Genomic DNA, 22,982 nt, shown 5'->3' on the forward strand with positions numbered 1-22,982 from the left:
AAATAAAATTTTAAGATGCGCGAAAAAAAAAATAATTTCATCTGACGATTCTAATATAGTAGCACATTTTTTAGCTTATTAAAAATTCAAAACAAGTGAGAAGCTGCGTGAGACCCTATCGAACTGGTACCCTATTATTGTCAACGAACTCGCTTTTGATTCAATTCGAACCACTCAACCCAATATGGACAGAACTATGCGTATCTTACAAGTATTGTAAGGAGACAACCCCAATCCCAGTGAATAAAAGCCGGCTTACCTTTACTTTACTTTGCCGGTGGCTTCCTGACATTGTTTTTATTTCCATGTAAATAAACAAATACGAACAATGCTCCACAGACAAAACAATAAAATCGACAACAACCACAGGTCTAGTGACAGTGTAAAATTTCAATAAGAGAGGAAGTACCTAAGTATATAGCCCAGGCAACATGCCGGTGGCTCCGTATTACTCAGTACGCTCTGCTTTGGTTGTATGAGAATTTACGCTTGGCTTGCGTCGGTATCTCCGTATGCCGGAGCGCCATATTGCACGCGCGCCGTTTGAAGTGTCGTCGGCACGCTAGTTGTCAAGCGTTATGGATTTCAGTGAGCTTTAACGCTGTCGGTGCACATGAATACGGCGAAAGAGGTGGCACTGGCGGCACGATTTACCTAGCGCTTTGAGTTAGAGTTTTAGTTGGAGTTGGACCGCTTTATATTAGCCACATTTTGAGCCCAATTTACAAATGTGCAACAAATTGAATTTGAACTTCAGTTGCCATGGAGCAGTCGAGGCGTTAAGTTGGTTTGCAATTTGCCTTGAGTGAGAAGTGTGTGAGTTGTGTAAAATTATAACCACAAACAACGTTTAGCTGAATATACAATTATATCATATAATTAGAGTGCAATTAAATGAAGATGCGTCTTTTTTAAGGCACAAGGCATCGACGCTTTAAAAATCGTATAAACACATGTCTCACTCGTTGAAAGCTGATGAATATTCGTGAGTGAAGAAATCGCAGATACTCGTACAAATGAAATGAAAATCAGATGCAAAAAAAGAATCAATGAAATATATACATACAAATTTATTTATTCTAAATTGGGCAAATCGTTAGGTATGAGCGTATGTGAAGTGAAAAATATGTACCAACGCTCTGTGTTGTAATAACAATACACCCGCGAAACCTTATTATAATGGTATATTTGGCTTCCCTTAAGCCCGTATGTCACGCTTTGTGTACCAATTCTTTTTCGGGGTTTTTGACTTCTTCAAACCAATCACAGCACGAATTGTGTCACGAAAATTAAAAAAGCACAATATTCTAACCTAAAAAAGTAAATGAGTTTTTTTTATGGAAACTAAGTGATATAAGACAGCACAATAACTAAATTAAGGAACAATGTTTGCATGAGCCTTAACTCAATGGATACACTAGAAGGGTAAGTTTCAAGTTTTTACATCGTTTTACGGCTTCCTGCCTCTCGTAACGTGATCCGTATGATAATTTATCATTACTGGTGGTGTGTAACGAATGACATCGAAAAGTGTTCGAAATTTTGTAAGTAAATTAAATACTATCGATAGTAGTCGATAGAGGATTTTACCTCTACCCACTGTAAAGAAGCCAGTCGATATCAAGAAAATAAAAGACGTTTGAGCGAAGGTTTTTGTAATCTATAGATAGCCATATTTAGAACACTTTCTTAGGATTTCAGGAATAATCCGCGTTTCGACATCTCATACTTAGTTTTTATTTTCGGATTGAAACCATGATAACTACATTTTTGTTGTTTGTGAAGCCTTTTCATGGTAGCATTTTAATAACTTAACTTGTACGACTTTGCTCATAATTTTAAAATTGTGAATTTATTTTTCAATACACTTATGCCAACGCTTTTCCCAGACCTCGAAACAGTTGCTAAAGCCACTTCGATTACATATAGTGTCTTCGATTGACTCAAAACAATTTCCTCGAAGCGGTTGAGTTTGCTGAATAGTCAGAAGTTATGCGGAGCTAAATCAGTCATACGGAACTATGGTAGGGATCTATGAATCTAAGACTCTACACCAGTAATAACACGTTTCATGGCGTCCTGATAGGCGGAAGTCATTGTGTCACAGATGTTACCGCGACGATGTAATTTTGGAACCAATCTTGCTTTCACTTTTCTTAGGGCCATATGATCTTTTAAAATAGTTTTAATTGATCCTTCCGATATACCAACGATGATCTCTGATTATTCATTGTTGATTCTCAAGCAACGTTTCCTTTATTTAAATGACGTGTTGATCAACAGTTGATTTTCGGTTCGTGGTCAACGCTTTCTGAACCACATTTCGGCACCAGAACTTTGATCCCGCACACGAAATTTAAATTAAAAAGTATTATTTTTTTACTCATTGTAGTGCAGCATGTTTTTTCTTATTTCCTTTTTTCTTTAATATGTGGTCTACCCCGTATTTAAGGCATAATACATACGTTTATTGGATTCATCGCTACAAGATAACTTGTCTGAATATTGCATAAATGTCCAATAATCTGGTAATGTTGACGTGTATGAATGGGTAATCAAGTTAAAAAGGAAATGGTACTCTGACATTTTTCCAAAAGTCAATATGCAACAAAAATCTCCTATTCAGACACCTGCAAATAAACAACTTAACAAATGGAAATACGGCAATTTTAGGCAAGTTATCTTCTACTAGCATATATTTCATATAAAGTCAAAATTCATAAACTACTAGTGTTTATGTTGTTGTTATATACAAGCCACTTATTAATAAAATATGTTGATTTGTAACGAAAATTCCCGCACTAACAAGTGACGTTGTTTATGTATTTATGTATTTATGGCATTTTACGCATCACTTCGCCACCGACAACGACACCTACACCGCTGTCGACGCTGTCGTCACTTCCGCCCGTCCAAACGCTCAATCAGTCATTCATAAACGCAATAAATATATAATATATAATGAGCTCGCTTTACTTACATATGATCATTTAGGAATTCATATACAGCCACACTTGTCTGTATAAACGGTAGATTCACGCAGGTGTTTTTGAACCATTTGCCTCTTTTGTCATTTCAGCATTTCCGTAACCGCCAACAAAGCATCCTCAGTGGCCAACAGTCAAGTTCAGCGCCGGCGCTGTCGGTCGTTACGTTGGAGTTTATGCTTTTCGTTACAATTCGTATAGGTACGGATGTTGGTTGTTAGTAATTTGTTATTATAGCCAAGCATTACATGTCGCTTAAAGGTATTCTTCCCGGAATATGATCTTTAGTAGCATGTTGGAATCGGAACACGTCAAAATTGTCAAATATCTCTGACTATTCTTAATGTACTATATATATTGATATTCATTACATAAGTTTGTCTTTAAATCTGATAAAAATAACTAAGAACCTCTTTCGCTTTATTGACTACCTAGCTTATACCAATGTTTAATATTTTTATCTCACAAACTACTAAAACTTTACCAACTAAACTTAATGGAAGCAATTAATTTTAATATCAAATATAAAATAATAATAAGAATCGGTTAAAAATTGGACGCCCTTTGGCATCATCTGAACTCTCATATTTCAGCAACAAGGTAATTTATGTTATAGTTTTGTTAATACCTGATAAAATTGTACAATGTAAATACTGTTATCATTAAAAAGTTCGTAAAACGAGATTTGTTACTCCTCCGATACCAACCGTCCGTTGAAGTCTCTGGATATTTCAACTTACTTTTAACGAATTTTGGTTATGGCAGTGAGAAAGAGAGGCTAATAAAATGTGCACACAAAATTATTAACCTTTAGCAAAAAAATTAAAGCTATCGCCTCATCTAAATTCAGTGCCATTAAAAAACGTTATCTCGTTATATTTACTCCCTTATATACATACATATCATGGCTAAAGAAAATATTTAAGAATCAAATCTCGACTCATTAATTTAATCTATTTTCAAACATATTTCAAACGTTAAAAAGCTTTTCAAAACACCATCAGCACTTCGGAAGACACTACAAAGCACATTAAGGTAGGAGAAGAAAACCTGTTCCGCTTTTCCATACCTTACCTTCTTTTTATTGAATTTTTAAATAACATCAGCAGCGTCAGTGCTGGCAGCTATAATAGCCACGAGGTAAACAAACCAACAAACGAAGGAACACAACCGTTGCGCTGCTATGATTTCGACTCATAGACCACCTCACCCCATTCCAACGTATCCAATAGAGAGCGCTACTTAGGGTAATAAGTAGTGGCTTTTTAGTATGAAAATTAATGTGTTTATATGTAAAATGTATTGAATTCTTTTACCATCGCAATCTACACATGTTTATTCACACATACATAGTTACGCTCAAGAGGGGCTTTCGGAAACACACAAAGCTTTAATTTGTCCGTCACACTTGAGATAATTTCTAGCAGCAGTTTCTAGCTTAATTATTTGCATCTTTGTGGCGGGCAGTTGTTTTATATGCTAGAAAGAATTTCAATTGTTTAGCAATTTCAGCGAAAGAAATGGTCGGTGGTAAAAAGAAATTCACAAAAAAATTAGAGCAATTAGAGTAACCGAATTGGATACAGCGCGGTAAAAGAGAGCCCAACCATATCGTACAAGCCGAATAATGAAGACAAGTTGAACTTTTCCTCATTCGTATACTACTCGTATAAGCTGCCGTTGCAGGCCACGTATGGGTTTGCATACATATGGAGTGGCCTATGATTTGCGAAGCATAACTGTTTTTTGTGTGATGTCATTAACACTTATTACCACCCATCTTAGAGCGAATTTTTGTACACGCGCACGTTTATACAACCATACATACAAGTATACAAACATACATACCAGATATTTGAATTGATTTCCTGAAGAAATTGTCCGGGATGCGGCCACTCATTGCTGTGGTATACATTTTAAACTATTATTCCTATAATAAACTACTCAATACAGTGAAATTTTTAATTACGAATAAGAATCCAAAGGATTGTAGTTGAGATTTAAATTTGAATATGTTCATACAAATAAATTTCATTGGAAAAAATAACGAATTTCAGGCTGCTTTCCCAATGTCTGGTTACCAGCCTTTCTGCAAAGTTAATAGAGGTGTCCGCTTAATAGATTGTTTGTAATATAAATACATCGAAATGCACATGGATATGTTCGCTCAATACGTTGTCCATTTAATAGAGCTTTCACTATATTATTTATTTATGAATTGTTTTTACTATCCTATCTTCTAAGTTGGTTCGAACTGGACACAGTGTGATAAGCTTTACTTAAATCGGTTCAGCAGTTTAGGGGTCCATCGCGGACAAACAACGTGATACATACTTTTTATATATAAAGATGAGGCAAACTTTTTCATTTATTATACAAGGTTCATTCGAAATAAAATTTATTTGTATGGTTTGTAAGGCGTAAGTGACGCATGTCACACCTCTATATATCGTCAATTTAGGTATGCAACCCCATACATACATAGCATACAAAAACACATAAAGTGAGTACTTCTAATTTCAATGGGCTTTCCAATTTCATTATATAATCTTACATAATTCAATGCGGCCTGTGAAAAGTATATTATATATATATAGATACAAGATGGCAGTTTTATTAGTAGTTGTTGTTAACATGGCAGTAGCAGTGAGAAGAAATTGTTCGAATAATATTAAATTTAACACTATAATTAAAACTCCGAAACTGTTCCTGTAACTTAGGCCCTACAACATGTATATTAGATATAATTACTTGTAGTACATATATAGTCTTATGGAACTAAATGTAAAAGTCTCCTCGTGTGTACGCAGTCTTACCGAACGCGCCTCTTTCACTATTACAATAATCTTGCATTATAAAGGTATCACAATGCTAAGGATTTACATAAACCATAAATACATAGGAGTTTACATACTTTCAAAATTATCGATTATTGATTTTCGCATGATGTGGAAGCGGTTAAAAAGTTCATATGAAAGTACGTTGAAACCCGTAATATTAACAATTCTACATTTAATTATGTATGTAATGATTTAATACTCTAAGACATACTTAGCCAAATGCCTTCTCAAAATATAAAATACATGAGTAAAAAGCATATTTATATCCGAAAAGAAAGTCCCTCAGATTCTCAAAATTTCGAATCAAAGGTCCAATGGAATAATGTTTCCAAAAAATGCACTTTGCTAACTTGATAAGACTGTTGTTAATTACTATGCCTAACATGAGCGCGACATGTCAATTAGTTTGCCTACAGCAGCTTCTTAAGTCGGAACACCTCAGTTGTGCGTTGTGATTTTTACAATGGATAAAAATATCGATAAAGAATTTTTCTCAATTTTTGCATTTCTAATTAAATTTTGTGTGCGGAATCATTGCGTATGTTGGAAAAGACTTACAATGATTCAGTTTTATCAAAAACGCAAGCCAACGAATGGTACAAAGCCTTCGAAGATGGTCGAGATTTTTTTCTTTCTCAAAAAACCACGCCAAAGCCGCTCAAAACGCAAGATGATGCTCATTGATTTTTTCGATATACGTGGTTTGGTGCATCATGAATTTGTTCCAGAGGGACAGGCAGACGGTCAATAAATATTTTTATTTGGCTGTATTGTGACATTTGTGTGAAAACATTCGTCGTAAACGGCCGGAATTGTGGAAGAACGATTTATGGACTTTACACGATGATAATGCACCATTGCGGCATATGCCGATGATATTGATATCATTGGCCTCAACAATAGTTCTGCTTTCTCCTGACTGGATGAGGAAGCGAAGCAGACAAACAGTCGTCGCAATCGCGACTTGGCTCTCACGTCACTGTTGACAATCATAATTGTTGGTGCTACTTCGGGCTGAATAGGCAATTGAGAAGTAAAGTCCTCTCTCGACGAACAAAAATCAAACCCTGTAAGACACTCATTATTCCCGTCCAGCTCTAAAAGTATTCGACTCAAGGAACTCAGGAAGACCTTGTCGTATTGTATATCCCGTACAAGAGTGTTCCTACCAATTTATAGTGCTAAAGTTTCATAATTCATATTTGAGGTCCATATGTACATATGTAAAGGCTTAGAATAAATGAGATTTTTTACCGAAATGCTTTTACCGTAATGATGGTGTCCATTTATTTAAAGAGGTTGCCCAATAAACACGTAGAGTATTTGCGGAAAAAATTAAAACAGCTGCTTTGTGCATCAAATTCATATGCGCAAAAACAACAATAACAACGTATGCGCACAATTGCAATTATAAGTAAAGCACTTGCAATATGCAAAACCATATATGTACACACCTTTATATGCGTTGACGCGCATACATAGATGTTATATATACAGTAGAAATATAAAATTATAAACCAGCCGATGGTTCCTTTGCACAGAATGAATGACATGATGATATTGTGTTAAACGCGCTGCATTTTGTACTGCAGCATAGTGGACTGACCGTCTACACAACCTCATCAAGTGCTCAGTAGTAGCGAAAAAACAGAAACAGATTAAGCGATACCAATATTTTGACATCATTTATATACAACTTGTATACAAGCTGATTCGTTGCATACACCTGTACAATAAAAACAACAAACAACCTGCTCAACGCGCCAAAAAGCATTACTCAAATTTTAAATGATCACTCCATGAACGACCGTGAATATTATTAATCACTTGCAGGTAATTGAAAATTATACAAAACAATTTGTTTACAACCCGAAATTACATAGATTTATTAAGTAAGCTTCTTTTGGCAAAAATATGTTGTAAGTCACGATGATTACTTTGGCACTAAAACAATCGAGATAAAGCTGCAAACGAAAGATGATAACGCAATCCAAGCAGAGCATAGGCTATAAATAAAACCTAAATAAAAGTTTGCAAACACCAAATGAATGAATAATAAATTGCCCAAGGTCGTAGGCCCGTCATCACGCTCCAAAGTGGTCTTGATTGCGCCAGTGCTCATGCGCGCTTTTGTATCTGCCCGCCCATTATATTTACATTATACAAAGCTATATGTATATGTACTTATACATGTGCGTGTTGTCTCTTCTCAGACGCTTTTTTAATAACATGCAGCTAACCGCGGAGTGACTGATTAGGCCAAGCGCGCCTTTTCGCAACTTTCATTTCGCTTTTCGTCGAATACTACATACACATAGGTGTTGTTGGAAAACTTTCAGCAAATTGTATGCATGAAACAAGTAAAGTAACAACAATCAATTTGTAGCATGTTTTTCTTTGTTTGCGAATATGGCTCAGCGAATTTTATCATAATTTTATATAGACTCTAAGATCTTTTTTTCATCAAAAATCTCGAGAAGTCATCGCGGTCTCGTCCTCTAATAAGTCTAACATAAGCCTACCTAAGCTATGACAATTAAACTGTATCATCATAAAAGTTATATTCGAAACTAGCAATCACGAATGTTAACTTTCTTTACACTCAACTTCAACACAATCTATTGCCGCGTGGTCGGCGTTAAATAAATTTCATCTTTCAGAAATTAATCTTTAAGCAATCAAGTTGTTAGTCGACAATTTGCATCGACCAATGAATTATATGTATATATATTCTTCATTTTAATTCAATACCTTTGGCCATCTTTCGGGCGAGAGATTGGATTCCACGCTCATTCATTTTTTGATCCTTGCAGGCGAAAAACCGGTCCGAATGGTTTTTGACGTCCTGATTTGAAGTGAATATTCTCCCATCCGGACTGCCAAGTCTGGATAATATGACAGGAGTGGTAACACATCCCATACAAACTGCAAATGATTTGAGCATAGCAAACCTGTATAAGGTTCCGCATTATCTTAGGAGAACACTACACATTTTCTACTGGTTAATAATGGCATCTTCTTTTTGAGTGCAACACTGAGCTGACCACAATACACTTCAGAATTAATCTTGTCGGTCAACAGCTCGAAATAAACGATCGCTTTGAAATCCTACTAAAAAGGCAACATATAATTTTTTGGAAACTATCAGCCTTCGATGTGGTTTGGAACGGTTCATCCTTTTTAGGTCATGATCTCATAAACTTTGGTTTCTTGTAAACAACCCACTTTTAGTCGCCAGTAACAATGTGCTCCAAGAATTTACTTTTGCGACATTTGATAAGCAAATCACAGTCGTTATAATCGCGAAGTAACTTTCATTCTGTAAAAACATGAGGAACCCATATGTCAAGCTTTGAAATTAATCCTAACGTCGGGCATCCTCAAAATAATTCCGCCAAAACGAAATTTTGCAAACCAATTTCGACATTGGCGTCCAGTCAACTCATCTTCTTCGTACGGCAAGAAATGATTATCCCTGAATTTCGATTTTTTATCTCACACATTGAGCGATACTTTTGGTAACAAATCAACTAAAAGCACTGTATGAAATATTGAGTACTTAGCGGCTTGAACAGTTTTGGTTCGATTGAGTCATAAGGTAGCACATCTCAAATGCACTATTGGTGAAAGTTTCAAATGGAATTTAAAATTGTGTTCTCTATGGTATTTGCCAAAACACTGTGACATAGGAATGTCACGCACCAAGTTTGGCTGAAACTTTTGGGGCGAGTCCCGAGATATGTGATTTAACGTAAAATGGGCGCTGCCACGCAAATCCACCAATCTTTAACCCGACTCCCACAAAGCCAATTTCACCTTGTTGGGAGGAGTTCTTCTAACATTTGCGCATAACGAATTTGGTTGTTGTAGCTTTAGTGGTTTAGGGGATATGTACTTACATTCAACTTATAATTAACGTTGTTTTGTTTTGCCCCACAAATGCCTCTTGCCACTTCGATCGCCTGTGCAAAGTAAGAGTTCTATATCTTAAGGGGTTTGGGTTAGTCAGAGGCACGAAAAATGAGAATTTTCAGTATTTTCTTTTTTTTTTTGCTATTAAATCGTGTTATTTTACAAAAGTACTAATACGGCATTATTATAGAATGTGTACGTGTTGTGTGTTTATTCCTTTAATTAGAATTATATAATATGTCGCTATTGGTTTGAGTCGAATCCTCGTGTGGTTCAGAAAATGCAGTTGCATCTCTAAAAAATGATAGCGCCTTATTTACGCCAATCAACCAGCAACGTTCGAGGAGCTCGAAGACAACATCCAGCGCAGTATTGCCGAAATACTGGATCGGTTCATCGAAAATTGATGTAAAGGGGAAGAGATATGCAAAGGGAACCGAGGTGAGCATTTGGCCGACATTTTGGTGCATTCATAAATGACATAAAAAAACAGAAACCATATCCACCGAATTTGAGTATTTTATTTCATTTTAACATCATGTCAGGACTTTTTTATAGTAGGAGGAAGCATCGAAAGACGGAATGCCTACTCCCAACTCATAGTTCTCCCACAGAAAAACCGGATGAAGTATTACTTCATAGGAAGGAAAGACTTTAAGTCCCATCTATCATGCGGACTGGCTGACGCCTAATATACCGTATATGCCTTAGTTTACCAGAGAGGACTAACACATGAGTGCTGTCAAATTTTCCATCGAAAAACTACCGAAAAGTGAAATTTTTAACTTATCCTTACATTTGAAAAACGAGGGTATTAAAAAATGTACAGAGTCACATCGAACAGTTCGGACTAAGTTCATGATGGAGTCGAAACAGAAAACTTCTAAAGCATACATGTCCACTCAGTATTTGAGTTAGGTGGAGATTTAGGTCCCCATGCTATCTATCTATGCACGAATAGATGTCCGGGATTAGTCTGTGGGTCCACCGTCCTTTGGTTGTGTTTTGCACCGTTTCTGCCACATTATGATGCTTTTGGTTCTCTCATTATACTTTTATATACTTTAATACATATTGCCTGTATCCGTATACAGTGCTTTTGCTATTAAAGTTCGCCGGCTAGAACGCACATAGCAGCATATTGATAGGGCATTATATATTTTGTTTGTTTTACCCGAAGTATAAACCAGGTGTTCGTTAAATTTTAATTTGGAATCCTAAATTACTCCCAAATACTTCAGTTGCGGCTGTAATATAATGTCGCATTCCCCTATAATGAGTGATACTCCTTCTTCCACCTCCCTTGTGCTTATGAGCTCCTATTTTCAAAGCTCATTATAATTTTCAAGATACTGAGGTGACGTATTTCATATAGAGCTTTAAATTCATATTAAGCCGTTGATACCTCAAGGATGTAAATCAGTATAAGCATAATATTTTGTTATTGTTAATACCTTTATTTTTTCAAAAAAATGCCCATGAGGATCAAATGCATCACTGTCATAATGCCTGAAAGTAGTAGTTAAAAATTGTAAAAATTAAAAATTCACGTGAAAATACCTAGATACATACATATTTATAGTATGCACATATGCTTTATAAAAACAAAATATGCATCGACTCGATTTGATTTAATTCATAGAAATTCCCAGTCAAGCGAAAGACATGCTCGTATGTACTTACGTATATACCTATGAATATAAAGTATATAATGAACTCAAATGCAAGTCTTTGCTTCTGTATTTATATGTATATACATAGGTATATCATCGAATTACGGCCTAGTTATAGGTGAATATTGAATGAAAAGGTTATATTATATATTTGAACAGCAACTGCAAGTGGGACTGACTTTTTAATTTATGAATAGACGAGTACCTACTTATTCAAGCTTACCGTAAAACATGAATATACTTACATACAATAGTAAACAAATTAACAAATATATTAAAACATTACATTACTTAAACAAGCTCCAAACAAAGTTATACTTAGTTGTTATACGAGTAAAGGGGTGTATTACCTTGTTACGGTAATTACACCCACACGCGTGCATTCGACATTATTTTCAATAGAACTAATTCAAATTTGTTAACAAAACAGAAATTACAATAAATTATTACTGATTTTATTTCAACTTTGCTGAAAAGTGTGTCTTGCAATTAGCCAAGGAAACTGCAGTCACGCATAATAAAGTATCAAAAAAGTACTAGTATGTATATAAGACAATTCAAAGTTGCGAAATCATACAATTTGTAATTGTCTGTGTGGAAATCATTTCTATTTGTCTTGGGCGCGCTTTGTGGACGTTTTCCGCTAACCAGTAGCTACGCATGCGCTTTAATCCATGTGCACACGTCAAACGCGAATACGCAGTCAAGCACATACATATGCACACGTTCTCAACATACATACAAAATTTACCGTTTGGTAAATTCAGAGAACATTCAGTTTACTATACGTATTTTTTTCGAAGTCGCCAATTTCTAATGTAATTAACATGTAATTCAAATAAGACGTTCGTAATTAAAATAAGACATAACATGCTTAATTTATAATTATAAAGAACTAAGGGAGGTCTAAGGACGATGGAGTCATGTGCAGAAATTCACTCAAGTGAGGAAAGTTCTCTGATTGCCATTCACTTGGGATTGGTTTCTTTTACATATGACTCAAGCAGTTCACGTCTTCCGGTCTTAGACAAAGTGTCCTCTGGCTCTGAAAAGGAACAAACAGCCTCGGAAGAGAAACCCCCTTTCGATAACGACCATGGCAAACGCACTAAGGCTAACGATTTAAGGGCATGCGCCTAGAATGTCCGGTCCCTTAATTGGGAAGGTACCGCTGCCCATTTCAATTGATGAGATAACCTCGCGAGATAACCAAATTCGGTGCAATCTCCGAAGAAATTGTTCTGATTGAATCACTATAGCATACAGCTGCCGTACTAACGGACACATCAAAATTCTTGCAAGGAATTTTTAGACTTGTGACGGGTATTTTAGATTCGGTACGGCCGAAATTAAGTTTCTATTGTTTTGATAAATCTTCATCACTTTTAAATTAACATTATAAAGTGCTATAATACTCAGTTGCAACATTTATGAGAGCATAAAAATAGCACGTAAGCGTCAGTACAATTCATGCATTCTAAACAATTGTTGGTTATTCTGATTAAGACTTTATGGTATCTTCAGTACTAAGGAATATGAGCTATTAACATATAATAGTATAGTATCATTTTAAAAGCTCATGTAGCTGAATTTACAAGAAAATTAAATCTTTGGTAATATTTTAAATAAAATCTCCTACTCCACAAATCAGACCTGCATTTTATTAAAAAAAATCAAAGAAAAAATTTTCAAAAAAAATGTAGATGGAAAAACGGAAATTTTTAGAGGAGAAACCCATCCAAGCATCCAAAGCCGCATATTAGGATCCATATTTTGAAATATTATTCATCTATTCATCTTTAAGTTATAGGAAAAATCAGTTTTATGTATATAGTAAAAGTCTCATGGTCATATGTATCTGCCTTTCAAATTCTATTTGGAACTTAAGTTTTTCAATCGGCGTCTTAGGTTGCTCGAAAGTTATCCGCCCTTTATAGTATTATATTAAGGTACCGATAAATATATCCAATTTTCCAAAGGTACTCATATTATATCGCATTTTCAGACGTGACTCATCATAAATATGTTCTTCTGACTATTATATCAAGAAGTACCTCATACTCACAACAATAATATGAACAACGAAAAAGACTCCCAACGTCGCCAGTATACTTTCATCGTATACACTCCACATTCTAAAGCATTAAGCTACGAAAATGCATTACCAAAGATCAGAAGAAAATACAGGAAAATACGATTAAAATACAAGAATTGCACACACTCAAGTTCAATTGCGTTACTGCTTTTGATCACACTGCAAGTGGTGACGTGTAATCGACCCCCAAGATTTGCCATCGACGGTGGCCAATCTGAAATCGTTTTACGACTGAAGGAGAGTCCGGAGACTGCAGTAGGTAAGTTGAATACACGATTCTATTCAGTTACTTAAACGAAAGACCCATTCATTTTATTAATTTCTTATAGGTTCCCATATATACACACTTAAAGGCGCAGATCCCGATAATGATCCTTTAGTGTTTGGTAAACGTCCATCGCATGACAGCGAAGTAATTCGCATTGAGAACACAGGCGAGAATGAAGCTAATGTCTATTTGGCCAAAGAATTAGATAGAGAGGTTCGTAGTTAAAAATACTATTCAACAATAATATAAATACATATGTACTATATGTTCATATTTTCTAAAAAGTGCTCACTACTTTCTTCAAACCTTTCACTGTAGTTACAAGACGAGTACTCCATAGTATTGACGCTAACAGATAACCGCTACAACGACTATAATTATGTCACGCAAAGTTTCTTACTATTAGTGGAGGATATTAACGATAATGCACCCATATTTTTACCATATCAAAGCGCCATAGAAATTCCCGAAAATAGTGATCCCGGTATTTTAACAACATTAGAGGCAACCGATGAAGATGAAGGTGCTTACGGACAAGTAGTTTACTATCTGCAAGAATTGGATGGCGACAATGATATATTTTCCATATCAACATATCAGGGCAAAGGTGTGCTTCGATTAACGGGCGAGTTAGATTACGAGACGAAAAGCTTGTACCAATTACGTGTGTTAGCCGTGGATCGAGCCAACCAGGGACCTGTCAACACTGGCACTGCCGCCATTCTAGTCAAAGTGATCGATGTGGGCGATCAACCACCCGAGTTTGTTCAAGTGCAAGCGATAGCACGAATAGCCGAGAATGCAGATATTGGCACGCGAGTATTGCAAGTCCGCGCCATAGATGGTGATCGTGGTATCAACAATCACATAGTGTATGAATTGGACGCAAATGAGTTGTTTGATATCGATCAACAAACGGGTGTAATCTATACTGCTCAAGAGCTAGATCGCGAGGACACTAGTCAGCAAGTAAATGGCGCCTATATATTGAAAATAACTGCGACAGAGGTACCACAGGTATGTATTAAAGCACTTTTACATATATGCCTATATTTTCCATGATTATTGTTACAATTTTCAGTTTAAAACAAGTGCATCCGACGAGACGATTCAAGTAAGAACAGAAGTCACTGTGATCGTTACAGATATAAACGATGAAATTCCAACATTTCGACAATCAATTTACCGCTGTGAAGTTAACGAGAACTCCCAAAGCAATACACCATTGAGTTTCATAGACGATGATGTGCAGAATATTGTCGAAGATCACGATATAGGCAATAATGGCACATTTCGTCTGTTTTTGGATCCACAAAATGACCTCTTCGAAATCGTTCCTGCTGTGGCAGTTAACGAGGCCAACTTTATGGTGAGAGTGAAAAATACCAAAGCAATCGATTACGAAAAAATGAAGGAAATTAATTTTACACTCTTCGCAAGGGAAATCGATGAGCCAACTAGATGGGGGTATGAAAAAGTGTTTCATTACCCATATGTTAAATTTTTCCATAGCCTATATGATCAACTTTTTTGTCAGGTCGGCGCATCTTCAAGTTTACATTCGTGATCAGAATGACAACTTTCCGGAATTTACAAAAGCGATATACAATACCACTATCAAGGAAAACAGTGAGTTGGGCACGATCGTTACACGAATCGAAGCAACGGATATCGATTCCGGCGATTTTGGCACTATGGGCATACGATTTTTTAACCTACGTGGTGGGATTGCACATTTGTGAGAAATTAATTAAAATAAGTATCCGAATATTTGGCGACTTCAATATCTTTATAGGTTACATCTCAATCCGATTACTGGTGTTATTACCATTAAACAACCTGGAGATTCTGCTTTCGATCGCGAAATTATTTCTCTCCACTACCTGACGGTTGAAGCGATCGACAATGTAGGAATTGGAAACCGTAACACCGCACAGATTATCATTAATATTGAGGATGTCAACGATAATGCACCGATTTTCGTACAGCGTCACTATGAGGCCAAATTGCTGGAAAATAAAGCCGATTTTGAAATACCTCTAATTTTGGAGGCGCGCGATATCGATCTTAATGGCACCGAGAACAGTCAGATAACATATGAAATTGTGGAGGGTCTTTATCGTGCAAATTTTAGTGTTGATCCAGAAAATGGCTTTTTGCGACCTTTGCATGCTTTCGACTACGAAGAATTACTTGAAAATAGGCGCCGCATACGTCGACGCGCCGATAATGGCGTGCGTGAGATCGATTTGTTGGTTCGTGCACGAGATTCTGGTATTCCTATGCTTTCTACTGTGGTGCCAGTGCTAATTTACATCGAAGATGTTAATGATAACCCACCCATATTTCAAAAAAAATTTTATGCGAAAACAATACCTGAAGATCTTCCGGGTGGCAGTTCCATACTACAGGTGATGGCAATCGATCGAGATGGTTCTGCACCGAACAATGTGGTTGTGTACCGAATACAAATGGGAGCGAGCGATAAGTTTATTATTAACTCGGAATCTGGCGTAATATCAGTTGCACATGGTGCTAACCTGGATCCGGATTTGTCGGAGCCAAAAAAGCATGTGTACACTCTCACCGTGGTATGTTTTTTGCAAATTTTAATTATTTTTCAATGATAATCGAGGGAACTTGTAACTCTTAGCTTGCTTTGGATGGCGGTCTCGGAAATTCACAACTAATGAATTCTGCCACAGTTAATATAACAATTAAAGACGTTAACAATAAACCACCGGTCTTAGGAGAGTTACCCACTATACGTATCATGGAGAATACTGCCGTGGGTACACAGATATTTCAAGTTCACGCTGCAGATCTTGATGAATCGCCAATAATCCGATATCGCATAAATCGGGAAAATTGTGAGGCGCGTAATGAAGAGGGAACATTTATCAAACTAAGTGAATTCGATTTTGTAAGCGCATTTGACTTGAATCCCATAGAGGGAACACTAAAGGTGATTTTCTAAATTGCTTATAAGCAGATTTAATAGCGAATAATATTCTTATCTTTTATTAGCTCCTGAAACTATTGGATCGCGAGAAAGTCGAGTATCTGAAGCTAGCGATAAGTGCTGAAGATCTCGCAGCTATAAAGGGTAAACAAATAGTGGAAGGTAAGTACTTACCTTTGTCCTCACTTAATTCTAAATGTAAAATTATAAATGCGTAAAATGTATTTTTTCAGCCTTTTTAAACATAATCATTGAAGACGAAAATGACAATAATCCGAAGTTTAAGCAGCCCTTCTATCGTAAAACGATTACTGAAAATAGTATTAACGGTGTTTTGATTGCCAATATACTCGCCTATGACGTTGACAAAAACAAAACAATTACATATTCATTAGAAGGAAATCCCGCTATAAGAAATCTCGTACATATTGATCCGCAGACAGGAGAAATGGTCGTCGCAAATAAAATCGACCATGAACAGTATCAATGGTTAAATTTGACTGTTCGTGCTTCAGACTCGGGCGTTCCATCGCGATCTGCACTAGTCGATGTGTATGTGTCTGTTTTGGATGAAAATGACAATAATCCGTATTTCATTGGTGGATCTAAGAACTATACAATAAGTGAAAATGTAGAAATAGGCGCTCGAATTGGGACTGTGCAGGCAAGCGATGCTGATTCAGGGGATTTCGGAAAAATCACCTTTCTTATGGATCGCATAAGTTCACAGGTACGAGAATTCAAAATTAAAATAAGTTTTGTTTTCCTGTCTGCGCCAGCAGGTACCACTTCGAAACACCAATCGTGATTGGATCCTTCTCTAGTGGAACTTCAAGATATCAACTTAATAGTCTAACATTTATACTCTCAGCATTGTTAATATTTGGAAAATGTATTTTCTTAATTCAGATTAGTATTTTAAACTAATGTTCTCCCGAATATCTCTCGTCTGCTTTCGTTCAAAGTGATCATGATGCTTCCTTTTTTGACCCTCCGGTTTCTACTGTAAACCCGTGGTATTTCTTTAAGTTTTCCCTTTTTTCTAACAAATTCTTTTCGCGTCATTTTTGAACTCACAAGAACTGACTAATATATTTATCTAGTGAACTGAGTCTCGCCAAAATTAAATCACAGAAGAATGAAAATAATAGAAACTGCGGCATGTGTTTTTTGGACAGATTGTTTAACGAATATTTTTTTCTCCTTTGGAATTTAGGGAAAATTCTCAATTGATGCCGACACTGGTGTACTGTCCGTCGCCGATAAATTAGACCGCGAAACGAAAGATTTTTATATGTTAGTAATCGAAGCATGGGACAACTACCAATTTGGATTCTTAGCGGGAGAAAGTCGCAATGCGTTCAAGCAAATATTGTAAGTAATTTTGGTTTAAAAGCAAGCAATTATTTTAATTTTTATATATGTTTAAACTTTTTTAAGCATATCCATACTAGACGAAAACGATAATGCTCCGGAAGTTTTCCTACCCACAAGCTGTGTGCTTATTACTGAATATCATGAACTAAACGAAAAAATAGCGACTATCCGCGGCAAAGATGCAGATGATCCGAATTCACCAAACGGACGCTTGGAATTTCAAATAACTAAAGGCAATAAATACGGTTAGTAATGTGTCCTGCACATCATATGTGCTTAATCAGACTGTAATAGCTACAGGACCAACTAACTATCTTTTTTCAAAGATCTCTTTGAATTGCATCAGATCGACGATTGGACTGCAAATATTTACGCACGCACACCTTTACGAAACAAATTTGGCAATCACACAATCACGATAACCACTCGAGATCTAGGTGTACCCTCGAATATTCTTACCAAAACTTTGGACATCTGTATATCAGATTTCAACGATCATTCGCCTGTTTTCGTTACTCCTTTGCACAACACGACACTGCGAATACCTGAGAACATTACTGTTGGTACTCAACTACTGCAAGTGGTGGCCACCGATGAGGATATTGGTATGAATGCATTAGTGCGATATCGATTGAAACCCGATCCATTAGGCAGCTACAAAATATTTGACATTGATAGTGAAACTGGACAACTATTTTTGAAGGAAAGTTTAAACCGTGAGAAGCAGAAAATTCATGAGGTAAGATAGCTTAGACCGGCTTTTGTCGTTTAATATCAAATAACAAAAAATAATTTTCTTTGATATGCATTAATGTCGATGAATCTGCATATCGAATATCTACCAAATCATTTGCGTATTAAATGTTGGGCTCCGCCATCACCACCAAGAAATAAGTTGATTGTTTCTCGTGCTCTCTCTTAACATTTCACCAGCGTGGATTTTTTATTACTCACACTTTCCTCTAAACTTCCAGATAAGAATCGAAGCATATGATCAGGGCCTTCCCACATCTCTCAGTACCGACTTAGATTTGACAATATATATAAGAAACGTAAATGAATACGAACCACAATTTGTGGTGGAAGAAATAAACGTCAACTTTACAGGTTGGTTAAAAAAAAAAAAGGAATTTTTTTGAAACTTTGTTAAAAACGCCATTTTGGTCCATATATATTTATATAGAGCATGCTGATCCTGGATCGGAACGAGTTAAACTACCCGACACAATAGATAAAGACGAAGTAGATGATCTTGATGATCCTCCTAGTTTAATTTGTTATTTCATTGTAAAAGGCAATGAACTAGGTTACTTTAAACTTCATCCCGAAACACACATACTCAGCGTCGAAAAGGAGCTTGATCGTGAAGTAATTGCCAACTATTCGCTCTATGTGAGAGCCACGGAGAATTGTGCAAATGGTATTTTTCAAACAAACCGTCGTTCAGATAGCTTCTTAGCTGACAATGCTCCCACGAAAATGCAGGCGAATTTCGGCCGGAAGCAGGCAGGCTTTTTGCGAAATGGGGAATATTTTAATCGATACAAGCACTCGCGAAATTTGCGCTCAATAACTGACGATGAAACTCAAAACCACGACTCTTATGAGTTCTCCAATGAAAATAATAACCTCACTAGTGAAGAGGTTCTATTATTTGATAGTACAGTGGTGCGCGTACTTGTGCGCGTATTAGACATTAATGACAATCCACCACATTTTCCCACAAAGGTTTTCACTGGTGGCATTACCACAAGTGCCGATTTCGGAACACAGTTTATGCGTGTGGAAGCTATAGACCCAGATGAAGGAGTGAATGCGAAAATCTCTTACTATATAATTGGTGATATCAGACAAACTTTGTCGGAGGGCTTAGAAAATGTTAAAAAGTCACCATTTCTTGTTGATCGCGAAACGGGTAATGTGCAATTAAATTTCGATCCACAGAAAGGAATGAAGGGTTATTTCGATTTTATGGTGCTTGCAAACGATACCTTGGGCATGAAGGACGTAGCTCATGTATTTATCTATCTACTGAGAGAGGATCAAAAAGTGAAATTTGTTTTTCGGCTGCAACCGGATGAGTTGCGACAAAAAATTAACGCCTTCAGAGAGTATGTTCATATTAATTAAAGTATTTTATAATTTTTGAAAAATAATCCAATCCTTATTCAGTATACTTAGTAACGTCACTGGCGCAATAGTAAACATAGACGAAATTAAGGTGCATGAAAATAAGGATGGCTCGGTTGATAAGACCAAAACTGATCTATACATGCATTTGGTTGTAAGGGAGGATAATTCTATATACGAAGTGCCTGAAGTGTTAAAGCTAATCGATCTGCATATTGAACATCTGGATAATCTTTTCAAGGAGCTCAATGTCTTGGATACGCAGGCAGCGGAAGCTGAGTTGCTTATCGCCGGACCACCGAAGCCAATGTTTGTTTGGTTGATTTTTACGAATTTATTTTTAGCCACTTTATTAGTAGTAACATTGGCACTATGCGCCTCCCAGCGAAAGGGTTATAAGAGGCAATTGCGCGCCGCCAAAGTAAATATATTCCGTAAGTTATATTCAAATATCTTGTCTGTAAATACTAATTTTGTTCAAAATCATATACGAACATTCTACGTAGGAAACTCGTCATTATCACTCCACAACAACACAGAGCCAGCAACACGAGTGCCCAACACGAATAAACACAGCGTGCAAGGCTCAAACCCGATCTGGCTGAAGAGTTACGAAAATGAATGGTTCAGAAATGACGAGAATGTCAGGTAAATATACAAGTTTAACCAATCATTATCGTTAGATTAAAACAACTGTACATTGTGGGACTAGCATACATTCAATATTGCATGAACATTTAACTGTTTCTCATTGGAGCAAACACGAATTGTCAATCGCATAAAAATGCGAAGCGGTGCTTCGAAACACGGCTCGGACCGTGTTGTATCGTAAACTTACGCATATGACCCCGATGTTTTAAGATGAGCCGAATCTAACAAAAGCTTCTTACGCAGAAAGCACTTCCAAGAAAATGTGGTACACAATCATTTGTTTGTGAGTTGTCTTTTAAGAAATAAGCAAACCAACCGCCGATGACGGGTTACTCTTCATCACGACAATGCGTCCTCACACACATCAACTGGGTGAGTCGAATGATGTACGAAAAAAAGTGCTCAACTCTTTTTGAAACCCAATGAGGCGACTGATGCGTTCAGAACACTTATTTTGATGATACTTGTATATCAACTTCTTCTTCTTCTTAATCATTAATTAATAGACACCGCTTACGCGATTATAGCCGAGTTAACAACAGCTCGCCAGTCATTTCTTCTTTTCGCTACGTGGCGCCAATCGGATATTCCAAGCGTAACCAGGTTCTTCTCCACCTGGTCCTTCCAACGGAGTGGACGTCTTCCTCTTCCTCTGCTTCCCTCGGCAGGTACAGCGTCGAATACTTTCAGCGCTGGAGTGTTTTCGTCCAGTAGGACCTAGCCAGCGTTACCGCTGTCTTTTAATTCTCTGAATTATGTCAATATCGTCATATATCTCATACAGCTCATCATTCCATCGAATGCGATATTCGCCGTGGCCCACGCGCAAAGGACCATAAATCTTTCGCAGAACTCGCAACGTCGAAGCCTCTGCACCATATAGCTGAACGGGAATTATGAGTGACTTATAGAGTTTGGTTTTTGTTAGTCGAGAGAGGACTTTACTTCTCAATTGCCTACTCAGTCTGAAACTACTGTCAGGAGAAAGCGGAACTAACGGCGCGGATGTTGAGGCCAATGATATCAATATCATCGGCGTACGCTAGCAGCTGTACACTCTTATAGAAGATTGTAACCGCTTGATTAAGCTCGGCAGCTCGAATTATTTTCTCCAAGAACAGATTGAAGAAGTCGCACGAAAGGGAGTCTCCTTGTCTGCAACCTCGTGTGGTATCGAACAGCTCGGAGAGGTCCTACCCGGTCCTGACGGAGCTTTTGATATTGCTCAATTGGCATAGAGGCAGCGCCTTTTCGTGCTGTCAAAATCAGATTTAAAATCGATGAAGAGGTGGTGTGTGTTGATTCTCTTTTCACGGGTCATTTCCAAAATTTGGCGCATGGTGAATGTCTTGTCAGTTATTATTTTTCCATGCCTAAAGCCACACTGATAAGGCCCAATCAGTTTGTTGACGGTGGCCTTTCATTCGTTGTGGGGTCTCCCTTTTTGAGGATTGGGCAGAGCACACTTCAATTCCAATCGACGGGCATGCTTTCATCCGGCCAACTTGTCAATCTCTTCGTACTAACGTATTTTGACCTCTTTCTTCTATTTCGGGCCCCGGAGAAATCGATCAGCCTCAACCCATTTGGGGATGTTTCCTCGTGGAGGCTGAATTTGCCGGCTGTTGTGCCAAAGATATCTTCTTTGCCTACTCTGGCGTTAAAGTTTCCAAATACGGTTTGGATATCGTGGCGAGGGCAGCTCTCATAGGTGCGCTCACAGAAGGCATCTTTGGTCACATTGTCCCTCTCTTTTGTCGGGGCGTGGACGCAAATCAGCGATATGTTGAAGAACCTCGCTTTTATGCGGCTAGACGTTCATTCACCGGAGTTAATGATAGTACTCGGCGACGGTGTCTCTCTCCCACCACGAATCCCACACCAAGCTTGCGCTCCTTTATATGGCCACTGTAGTAAATGCCACAAGGACCTACTCGTCTCTGCATTTCTTGGACGGCGGTAATGTCAGCCTTTATTTTCACCAGCTGGGCAGCCCCCTTCCCAATTAAGGGACCGGACATTCCAGGTGCATGCCCTCAATTCGTAGTCCTTATTTCGTTTGCCATGGTCATCATCAAAAGTTGGGT

The 22,982-nt window shown here is 37.2% G+C and overlaps 1 protein-coding gene across 1 annotated transcript in view; it reads left to right on the forward strand.

Annotated features, from left to right (window-relative positions):
- The first annotated feature begins 778 nt into the window (after positions 1–778).
- Positions 779–22,982, forward strand: part of LOC108974053 (cadherin-23) — a 23,010-nt gene continuing 806 nt past the window's right edge. Inside the window, exons 1-17 of the mRNA XM_018941653.1 lie at positions 779–1,425; positions 13,418–13,766; positions 13,837–13,988; positions 14,094–14,792; positions 14,857–15,242; positions 15,313–15,513; positions 15,571–16,366; positions 16,429–16,740; positions 16,803–16,899; positions 16,971–17,467; positions 17,954–18,111; positions 18,178–18,359; positions 18,441–18,853; positions 19,089–19,221; positions 19,298–20,225; positions 20,287–20,678; positions 20,751–20,892. Coding sequence (XP_018797198.1) covers positions 13,487–13,766; positions 13,837–13,988; positions 14,094–14,792; positions 14,857–15,242; positions 15,313–15,513; positions 15,571–16,366; positions 16,429–16,740; positions 16,803–16,899; positions 16,971–17,467; positions 17,954–18,111; positions 18,178–18,359; positions 18,441–18,853; positions 19,089–19,221; positions 19,298–20,225; positions 20,287–20,678; positions 20,751–20,892 — 5,768 coding nt within the window. The 5' untranslated portion in view covers positions 779–1,425; positions 13,418–13,486. The remainder of the gene's footprint in view (positions 1,426–13,417; positions 13,767–13,836; positions 13,989–14,093; positions 14,793–14,856; positions 15,243–15,312; positions 15,514–15,570; positions 16,367–16,428; positions 16,741–16,802; positions 16,900–16,970; positions 17,468–17,953; positions 18,112–18,177; positions 18,360–18,440; positions 18,854–19,088; positions 19,222–19,297; positions 20,226–20,286; positions 20,679–20,750; positions 20,893–22,982) is intronic.

Source organism: Bactrocera latifrons, unplaced genomic scaffold (assembly GCF_001853355.1).
Source record: "Bactrocera latifrons isolate USDA-ARS-PBARC rearing strain unplaced genomic scaffold, ASM185335v1 scaffold_52, whole genome shotgun sequence".
NCBI classification, from domain to species: Eukaryota; Metazoa; Arthropoda; class Insecta; order Diptera; family Tephritidae; genus Bactrocera; species Bactrocera latifrons.